Here is a 10,412-nt window from a genome sequence, read left to right on the forward strand (position 1 = left end):
AGCAACAGATCAGTCAACAAGTACTTATTCACAACACAACAATGAAAGTAGGTAGCGTATTAAGATTGCTGCAGCCATAAAAAGAACTAATAGGCAGCAAAAGACCCCAACCCCAACCCGTGCAACAGGGGCCTTGCTGGGTGAAAAGGTTTTGCTCTCCAGCAGTCATTTTTGGGGAGGCAGCCTTTCCCCTGCACCATGCAAGGCTATATTAACAAGAGACATTATAGTAAGTGGCTCCTCCCAATAAACACTTCCCATCATAGAATCATGGCATTGTAGAGTTGGAAGGGATCCTGAGGATCATCTAGTCCAACCCCCTGCAATGCAGCTCTCCTATGGGGATCGAACCTGCAACCTTGGCATGATCAGCACCAGACACTAAGCAACTGAGCCATCCAGATGTTAGGCCTGCAGTTCTCATTCAAAACAACTGTTCAGTCAGTACTACAGTACTTCTTTTTTAATTTCATGAAAAGCAATCATGTTTAAATCAATAAGCATTCTGGAGCTAATTATATAACTGGGTTGTTGTTTTTTAATGGAACTCTTGGGTTTCATTTTTTTTTAATGACCACTCATGGAATATGGACCATTGCTTTCCCCACCAATAGGATGATGTACTTCTACTGGTATGGACAGAACATAGAAAAATATAACACACAGTAAAAAGACAATATCTCAATGATAATTAGTAACGCTATTAGATGTCAGTCTGAAAACAGCCCTAGTGGTTAGGAAACATGTATTTAGAATTAGAATATCAGAGCTGTAATTACTATAAATTAAAAAAACATTTTTACCAGATTTCTTAATTGGAAGAGATTCTCCTTGTTTCCATAAAGACTTTAGAATACATAGGAAAACAAAACACCTTGTTGTCTACCGTTCATAACAGCATTCAATAAACAGATAAGCTGTAACATAATGAATAAAACGTACTTTTCTACCATAGTGCCAATGCTTCTGCAGGCTTCCTCAGCAGCCTCTCTGAAAGCAAAATCTGGATGGGCAATTTTCACAAAGTCAGCCTAAAGTGGTAGAAAAAAGGAACTATAATAGTGATAGAGAAATGTTTGTTTTGATATTTAAAGAAAAGTTAGAAATTCTAACTTAAATTGTCATGTGAATCTTTTTTCATAAGAGCATCTTGTGTTTCATAGTGGTACAATCTATTGATACTATTTAACATGGCATTTTCCTGACAGAGCCTCAGGAAAAAGAACATTAAAATTATTTTCATACACAGATGAACATGAGAGGAGGAAAGTCTTTGTACCACTGTGCTTGAGGATCAGCCACATGTCTATTCTACTGTCTATATACAGGTGCGTACGTAATGGGAAGCGATAATTAGCAGTGGGTTACCAAAATGTATAAAACAAATACATGCACTATCTAACACAATGGCATAATCCCCAGTAAATAAATTACTGTCTAAAAGCAATATATTAACAAGCCCAGTGCTCACTATATTGGGCACTACATTTTAAAAAAGAAATCAAGGAGTTAGAGCAACAGGCTTGTCTGTTTTAGCAGGAAATCTCATTTAGTTTCATTGTTAGAGTCTAATATTGATATAGTTCCCACTGCATTTGACAAAATTTATGAAACTGGAATCTAAAAATGTGTTAATTAGCAAATGGCAATTTCAAAGTTTCAAAAGTATCTTACCAGATCTGCTACTCTACACAAAGCATCTGAGAGCTGATCAAAGATCATGACTATCTCCTTCCCCGGTGGTGTAGTACATGCTTTGTGTACTAGTCGTTCTGTTTCTTGCAGTGACTTTTCTTGAGCTTCTCGAAATCCTTCTGGACAACTCAATTCTGGTACACCAAACAGACCCTAAAACACAGAGAACAGGTCCCATATAAATAATAAATACACTACAACTTTTCCTGTTTCGCAGCAATGCTATAAATTATACATCCGCTTTTTTCATTTAAAAAGACATGAAGTGTGAAAATGTTTCAGCACACTTGATTTAATCACCAATTCCACAACACGACAATTATGTTTTCATTTGGGTCCTTGAAGTAGATTCCTAAATTAATATTACAGCATCTTGTGTTTATATAGTACAAGTGGGAATCACTAGTATGATTTGCAACAAAATGTTGCTGCTTAGGATACTGCTACTCAGTTTAGCTGGTGTGCCATGCTGTCTTTCAGGATGCTCCATTCACCCCATTCCATACGCCAGTCAGCATCCTGTATCCACTGAGCTTATTCAATTAGTAATGTTTTGGGGCTCCCCCCATAGGTTTATATATGCATGTGTCTGCAACATATGTGTTCATGTGTCATATATATGTGCAAGTGTCTGTGATGTACATTATACATATACAGTGGTACCTCGGTTCTCGAATGTAATCCATTCTGGAAGACTGTTCAGCTTCCAAAACATTTGAAAACCGAGGTGCGGCTTCCCATTGGTTGTAAGAGCTTCTTGCACTCAGCAGAAGTCATGTCACACGTTTGAGTTCTGAAAAAACGTTCGAAAACAAAAAGCATTTACTTCCAGGTTTTCAGCATTCGAGAACCAAAATGTACGACAACAAAGGCATTCGGGAACCAAGGTACATTTACATCTGTACACGTACACAAAACCTCAGTGTTTACCCAAGCCTGCAGATATTTCTCTCTTGAGTGTGGGTGGTGATGTTTTGGCTACATAAGGAACTACATTGAGAACTGAGAAACAGGGTATAGGATAACTTGGAAACTGAGGTGCAGTGACCTCTTACACCAGGTTACCATAACTTGCTAATCACTTTTCCAAAGAAACAAAACTCTTGAATGGGTCACTAATTTCCAAATGCCACCACTAAGCCTAAAGTTGTCGCCTGTTATGGATTATTCCTGTGTTTTACTCTCGCTGGCTTTTCAGGTCAACCTGTGCTATGTGACATGTTGCTGATCCAGGATTAGTTCGAAGTTAAAATTCAGCTCACCCAAAACCAGCAGTGGATACATTAAATTTACTGAGCCCTTACGCCAGTGCTCCAAAGACTTAGCAGAACAAGGAGTGTGCAGGTATGCTTTAACAGTGCACAACAAGCAGAGAGCTTGGAAAGTTTGTCCTAGCATAACAAGACAGTGATGAAAAAAGGTCCTGCTGGATTTCTAACTGTCTGAGCTACCATGCCATGAAGCTCTAAGGGGTGGAGGTGTTGCTAAATCCCCAGTTCAAATGAAGGACTATTCTGTGGGGAAATTCAGTGAAGACCCCAGACACTGGGAACCAGTGTGGTGTAGTGTTTTATTCAAACCAGAGGCACTTTGGGTCAGATCTGCACTCCACCACAAAACTTAGGCCAGCTGCTTAACCCACCTCACAGGCCTGTTTTATTTATTTAGGAGCAGTAGTGGATATAAACCACTTAAACAAAAACACCTTTAAGTAGCATATAATAATACAAAACAATTATGCACAGGTATGAAACATAATGTATCACAACACACAGCCAGACCGCTGTGGTGAGGATAAAAGGGATGAGTAGGAGCAGCTATTTATTCCTTTTGGAAGCAGGCAGAAATAAAAATAAAATCCTGGCCGTGCACAGTCTTCTCATCGCTTGCTCCAGAGTCTTGGCACCGAAAATTGGTTCTGGGGCTCAGAACAAGCCTCTCTCTCCGACCCGTGAGGGGGTCGCCCCAGGCCCCCAGCCTCCCGGCCCAGGCGGCCTCTCACCGTTTTCTTCCCCAGCTCCCGCCGGTGCTGCTGCTGAGCATTAAAGGCAGCGCCCACCGGGGACCAGCTGGTGCTGACCCATCTCTGGGGAGCGGAGCTGCCGTTGCTGCTGCAGCCGCCGGCCCGGCCCCACCTCAGGCCGCTCGCGGCAGACCGCGCCACACGACCGCAGCCGGCCAGCATGGCGGCACCGGCCGGCCTCCCCGCCTGCCTGCTCGGCCTGTACTCTTTTTCTTGAGGGGGGAAAGCTCCCTTCGCTACACACCGACCAGGCCGCTAGAGTGCCTCGGCCTCGCTTGTTCCTGGTTCCGGCGGCGACCTGTTACGTGGCCGGGCCGTGAGGAGGAGCTTCGTCGCCTCCCCTCTCGCGTCCTGGAGGCAGACATTCGCCCCGGTGTGGCGGCAAGAGGGATTTCCGAGCCAGGTGGCGCTTCTGCTTTCCGTGCTTATGTTTTCAATTATCCTTATCCTCCGAGGCGGCGGCGGGCAGCTGAAGGAGATGATGGTACAGGATGGCTTTATTAATGGGCTCTACTTAGTTTTTGATCGCTGTTTTAATAGGGAAAGCGAACGAATAATGCAAGCAAGCAAGAATCCTTACAAAAAGGGGGTTGCAACTTTTCACGCTGCTCTGGTGTTGCAATGCATTTTGTTTACTGGCTTTTCTTTTTCTTTTTTTACCCAAAGAATATTTTAAAACGACGCCCCATCCTTGCACCTTTCGTGGACGACATTATTTACAGCTCTACCACTTTTAGGTGTAAATACTACACCCGAGCCACAGTTTGTGCAGACTGATTTCATCTGAAGTGGGAATCTTGTTGAGAGGAATGGGCCGCCCAGCCCCATATATTTTGGTGCCTGAGGTAGACCATAAAATGGCATCCCCACATCTGAATCTGCTGCCCCTGCATATCCTGCTGCCTGAAGTGGTTGCTCACCTTGTCTCATGGGTGGGCCGGACCTGCTGATGGGTTTTATACTCCCGGAAATGTGAATTTGGTGGGGTGGTATAGTGGTTAGAGCGTGGGAGTCAGAGGGAGAGCAGCCAGCTTCAAGTTCAGTAATGAAACTTGCTGGGTGCCTCTGGGCCAGTCACTCTCTCTTGCAGTAACCTACCACACAGGATACAAGGAAGAGAGATGCTTCAATGTTGCCCAGAGCTCCTGAGATGAAGCATGGGATGCAATAAATAAGGGTACTGTACTGTGTATTACTAAACAAATGAATTAAATAAATTCGGTTAGCAGTCTTATTGCCCTTCACTCAAATTAGGCATCAAGGGATATTCCTCTCCCCTCTGTCTCTCTCACACATTTAGAATTCCAGAGTAATGTGTAATATTTTTTTATGTCCCCAAACATAAAACTCTAAATAGGTAAAAGTATGTTTTATTTTGGGCAAACATTGTCCAATGTTCAGAAACATCATAGCATGTTAAGGGAAATGCCAGCTACAGCACCAACCATAACACGGAACCTGAATTTGCTTGGTTCGTCAGTGACAGTCACCACTGCAAAACAGAAAACCCAAGTTCTGCAGACTAACTGGGAACTTGAGAGGGTGGGGAGTGGCAGAAATAGGATAAATTTCTTCATGTCCTGATGCGACATCTAGGAAACAAGCTCAATGCATCTTGGCATGGGCATACAAAAGTAGGTTGTACAGTTTAATCCAGGTCTAGCTAATCTTCTCATTTAAAACAAACAGCAACACCCTCTTATCCCAGGGTAAGATAATTCTCCACATTTGTGATTATGAGGGTTACATATGGTGTTGCAGTCAGAATTTTGTAAGAATTGAGATATGGACTAGCTGGCCTAGTTTTCAGATTTATTCTTCAAAACCAACAAAATCGCTCCTGGGAATAATACAAACAAAGTAATGTGCAAATGTTTAGCATCAAGGACTATGTCACTGGCCAGGAGCTATTAATATGCTCTTGTGAGCTTTGTTGCCATACAAATCTCGATGTGAGAAATAAGTAATAGTATGTATAATTGGCATCACATTAGAAACAAAACAGATCACAAACTGAGGAGTGGTATAGGCGCTGCTGTCTCTGAGGTACTAAATATAAGGAAGCCTGTGAAGGTCGTGTCATCATCAGGGTCTGCAAACAAACCATTAGAAGTCCCATGGGTCTGCAGCCATATCTGATCACCTTTCTGCAGCTCCAAGATGGTCGCTCCTGAGGCCTGGTCTTCACCACTCTGGTAGCTGTCTGCGGTGTGGAGCATCCTGTCCCCATTTTTAATCAGAGCTACTTTAACGTTCCTTGTATAGACAGTGATGTGGTAGGTGAAGTAATAGACACCAGGAATCTGGCAGGTGAATACCCCAGTGGCTGTGTTATAATGGTTTAAGCTGTTATACATCACTTTGTCAAATTTGATGGGAACGTTGAGAGGAGGAAACTTAGTGGTAAGACCTACACTGAAGGCACTTCTCGGGATGACCGGGGTATTACCAAGTTTTCCCTTTTCTCCCCTGTCTCCCTTCCATCCCCTTTCTCCCTGGATTCCTCTACCGCCCTTTGGACCTGGGCCTCCCACCTCTCCTTTTGGACCAACGGGGCCAATTGGTCCAACGGGACCCCTTAAGCCTATTTCACCTTGGACTCCAATTTCACCTTTAAGTCCTTTTGGGCCAATGGGCCCAATGTCCCCTTTTGTCCCCTTTTGTCCTTGCAGTCCTAGCTCACCCTTTTGTCCTTTATCACCCACAGGACCAGGAATTCCCTTAGGTCCAAATTTCCCTGGCCAGCCTCTTGACCCTTTACTGCCTTTGTTCCCTTTTTCTTCAACTCTGCCATCAGCTCCTAAAAGCAAAGGAGAAAGAGAGAGAGAGATTTATTTTATTTAAAAGAATGGTTTAATTATCTAGTATCAGATTGTTAGGAGCATATGTGCAAGTTAACAGAAAAAGGCATTTGTCATTCTTGTATTAGCTAACACTGCGCTGATAGGAGATGAGAAGGTCAAGGACGGCCTTGGAATTTTCAGAGCACGAGGGAAAGTGTTGTGGGAGAAAAGAGATTTTCCAGAGCTGCAATTTAGCTGTCAGTTGGGATATATATATATATATATATATCTATATATATATATATATATATAATATCCATATCCAAACATATAGGAAATAGGAGGATTCCAGACTACACTTTAATTATGATGTGCTCAGTGAAGTGCTTTAGACATACAGTGGGAGACAGTGACCTCTATTCTCCAATAGTGGCACTTTTTAATTCACTTGACACTACTGCAAATTAAATGCCCCCCCCCCAATTAGGTAGGTTTGCATTAAAATCTTAGCTGAACCCTATCCCTAACCCATGAAAATTTAGCTGCATTTATCCATATCCCCTCAGGAGCAGGTAACAAGCTAAAATGTTTTTCAGTGACACCACTTTTTGCTCTCACCTGAATCTCCCTTTTCTCCATTTATGCCATCTGTGCCTGATTTTCCAGGATGTCCTGGTTCACCTAGCCGCAGAAAAAGGCAGTGTCAGTTCTGTTAAGCATTTCATTCTAAAAAAAGGTGATGCTTAAGCTTTCTGCTTTTGGAATGCAAAAATGACCTCACATCCTGCAACAACACACAATTCTGTTCCATTGGGGAGAACTGGAATGCACAAAATCCAAGGCAGTGCAAGATAATGTTCCTGCAAGCAATAGGTCATTGCTTGCACAGGTACAGCCATCATGAGTAGGTGCATTATATCACCTGTTCATATTTTTTACTGATTGATTCTAAGTTAATGGCTGGGTGACTTTAGTCTTCTGTAATTAGCTTCACTTTTTAAAACTGGAAGTCTTACCTCATTCATTATCTCTATCAACCAACCATTCATTAGCCAACCACTCACACTCAGCAATATTACAACTCCCATACAAAGGATCACTGCCAGGTATACACATATTAGAGACTCATCCTATCTCTGAAACACTGATGCCCCACACCCACTGCAATCTGGACCACCAAATACTGCTTTCCCATCTGTCACCTGAGGGGCTCACAGCAGGCTCTCATCGGGGAAGGGGATAAAACTTATTCCATTCATTAACTCCCAACCACATAATTGTACTATGCATAGTACTGCACAGCCACAACTCCTGACAACCCATCAGCATTGGTTGCAGACGCAAACATTAACTTCACACCCAAAGTAGCCTTGAAGATCACCGTAAACTCAATTGTTACAGTGAATCAATGGCTCTGCTCTCCTCTACCTCGCCATATTTTGTATAACTTGCTCATGGGGTTCTTGTGATGACAACACGTGTGATACCTGTGTCTCCTTTTTCTCCCTTTGGTCCATCACGTCCGTCACGTCCCGGTATGCCGTTGTGTCCAGGGTTCCCAGGGATCCCAGGAAACCTTTCATTGCAACTGTTCTGTCTTTGTATTTCTTCTGTGCTGACTGCAACAGCCAGCAGAATAATCCAGAGTTTCATGCTATCTAATTTCAGCTGAAGGAATCAATATATTTAAAAGCAAAAAAACCAACATAAAACAACCAATTAATAGCATGCTTTGCAAAATAAATGCTATATTTTAATCATAAAGTTGTGCATTTGACAGTTTGCTAACACATGCTAACACATGCTGTCAATTGGGCACAAGGTTATATAGTGTAGGGTGTGTGTGGGTAAAATTCATTTAGATAACAGAAGAGGTTACTGTGAACATACAAAGTTGTCTTATACTGAGTCAGACCAGTAGTCCAGCAAGTCTGGTGCTCCGTACTCTGTCTAGCAGCAGCTCAGAGATCTCAAGAGGAGGAACCAGGGTTTTTTTGGGGGGGGGCGCGAGGAATAGAGATACCTGCATGCAAAGTCTGTACTTTGTCACCAAACAAGTCCTTATAGGTTGCTGTAGTCCATAATTCGTTTAGGTTAATGAGACTTCCTATGGGAAGTCTATAAACCCCTTAATCAAGAGGTAATTTTAGCCGCAAGCAAATACTTTAAGAGAATACAACTTAATGTACTGGCCGGGGGGAGGGGGTGAGCACCAATGCTTTTTTCCTAAAATTACATTTGTTCAGTTTGTCACTGCTCATCTCATTTGCATATGACTCAGAGCATCTTTCTTACTGTTCTCAGTTGTTTTTCCATCTAGAGAGCTGGTAGGGCCAGGCTACCTTTGCTCCAGAGGCAGAACTTGGATCCTGTTCTCCAGGTGACCAGAGGGAGCCTTCTCAGTGGTGGCACCCCTGTATAGAAATCCATCCTCAGGGAGGCCTACCTTGTCATCCTTTGGGCATCAGCCAAATACCTTTTTATTTTCAGGAATTTTACTGTCTCTAATTTAATGTATTGTGGTTATGTCTTAATAGGTTTTTTTACTTGTTTTATACTGAAAACTGCCGTGAGGCTCAGATTAAAACCACACCACTTAGGGCTGGGAACCACCCCCCCCCTCCCATTTGAAAAGCTGCTGCTTAGTCCATAGACAATTTCTGAATTGGTCTCACTCAGTATACAACAGCCCCCTTTATCCCTAACATACATAGCAGATTTTTTCTAAAAGGACACTTTATGTTCAACCTCTACATATTGGCCCATCTACTCCCCAGGCATAGTTTGCATCCAAGTCTTACCTTTTCTGCCACTGCCTATCGGGTTATGTTTTTGGGTATCTTGTGCTTAACACTCAGGCACTGTAAAGGGCAGCTGGGGGGTAGGTTACTAAGTTCTAAAAGCTGTTATCCAGTTTTCAGATACGCTAAATGATTAATATGGAGGCAGGTGCCAAGGTATTTATGTGGAATGATTCCAGCACTTAAATATTAATCACCAGTGTACAGTGTTTTGTCAGTTTTCCACTTGAACCCCCAAAGTCCGTTCTTGTTAACTGCACAGAGCTTTACCATGGTGTCATCTCCACTATGCATTTAAAGCAGTCACATCACTTTAAACAGTCATGACTCCCCTGCCAAAGAATTCTGGCAACTGTAGTTTGCTGAGGGTGCTGATAGTTGTTGTTGTTGTTCAGTTGTTCAGTCATGTCCGACTCTTCATGACCCCATGGACCAGAGCATGCCAGGCACCCCTATCCTCCACTGCCTCCCGCAGTTTGGCCAAACTCATGCTAGTCGCTTCAAGAACACTGTCCAACCATCTCATCCTCTGTCGTCCCCTTCTCCTTGTGCCCTCCATCTTTCCCAACATCAGGGTCTTTTCTAGGGAGTCATCTCTTCTCATGAGGTGGCCAAAGTACTGGAGCTTCAACTTCAGGATCTGTAGTTCTTAAGAGACCACTATTCACCTTAACAGAGCTACAATTCCCAGAATTCCCTCTGAAGAGGGATTAGTGTTAAACTGTAGCACTGTGAGGAAAATGAGTTCTTCCAACAACTCTCAGCACCTTTAACAAGCTAAAACTCCCAGGATTCTTTGAAGGAAGATTTTTTTTTTTAAGGATCTTCTTTTAAGATTGAAAAATCCCTGCCTCACTTTGTAGTAAATGTAACCGGCTGATTATCACAATTCTAGTATCTCATTGTTCTATTACCACCATTACATGAAATATGCAGTGTAAACAAGAGGTTAGAAGAACCACCAAATCATTTACTTAATGTGTATTGCAATCTAGAAATGAAATATAAAAGTCTTTCAAAGTCCATTCCACATATATATTGAATTTATATGGCCCAAAAACAATCAATGCGTGGAAAATGGTAATTTTATAGATAATGAAAACACAGCCA

General features: G+C 42.6%; 2 protein-coding genes across 3 annotated transcripts in view; both read right to left on the reverse strand.

Moving 5' to 3' along the window:
• MIPEP (mitochondrial intermediate peptidase) overlaps nt 1-4,128 on the reverse strand; it is a 49,804-nt gene extending 45,676 nt beyond the window's left edge. Inside the window, exons 1-3 of the mRNA XM_033146334.1 lie at nt 3,698-4,128; nt 1,675-1,848; nt 943-1,031 (exon numbers count right to left, since the gene is read on the reverse strand). Coding sequence (XP_033002225.1) covers nt 943-1,031; nt 1,675-1,848; nt 3,698-3,880 — 446 coding nt within the window. The 5' untranslated portion in view covers nt 3,881-4,128. The remainder of the gene's footprint in view (nt 1-942; nt 1,032-1,674; nt 1,849-3,697) is intronic.
• Nucleotides 4,129-5,517: 1,389 nt separating this feature from the next.
• LOC117045351 (complement C1q and tumor necrosis factor-related protein 9A-like) lies at nt 5,518-9,359 on the reverse strand. 2 transcript variants are annotated; one of them, XM_033146335.1, is made up of 4 exons: nt 9,303-9,359; nt 7,989-8,169; nt 7,120-7,182; nt 5,518-6,518 (listed from the first exon to the last, which is right to left on the reverse strand). In XM_033146335.1, exons 2-4 carry the CDS (start codon nt 8,152-8,154, stop codon nt 5,725-5,727), a joined length of 1,023 nt encoding a protein of 340 aa, XP_033002226.1. In that variant the 5' UTR covers nt 8,155-8,169; nt 9,303-9,359; the 3' UTR covers nt 5,518-5,724. The 2 variants fall into 2 exon arrangements, with proteins under 2 accessions (XP_033002226.1, XP_033002227.1); XM_033146336.1 differs by lacking the exon at nt 9,303-9,359 and having other exon boundaries at nt 7,989-8,240.
• Nucleotides 9,360-10,412: the final 1,053 nt, after the last annotated feature.

Source organism: Lacerta agilis, chromosome 4, assembly GCF_009819535.1.
Source record: "Lacerta agilis isolate rLacAgi1 chromosome 4, rLacAgi1.pri, whole genome shotgun sequence".
NCBI lineage: Eukaryota > Metazoa > Chordata > Lepidosauria > Squamata > Lacertidae > Lacerta > Lacerta agilis.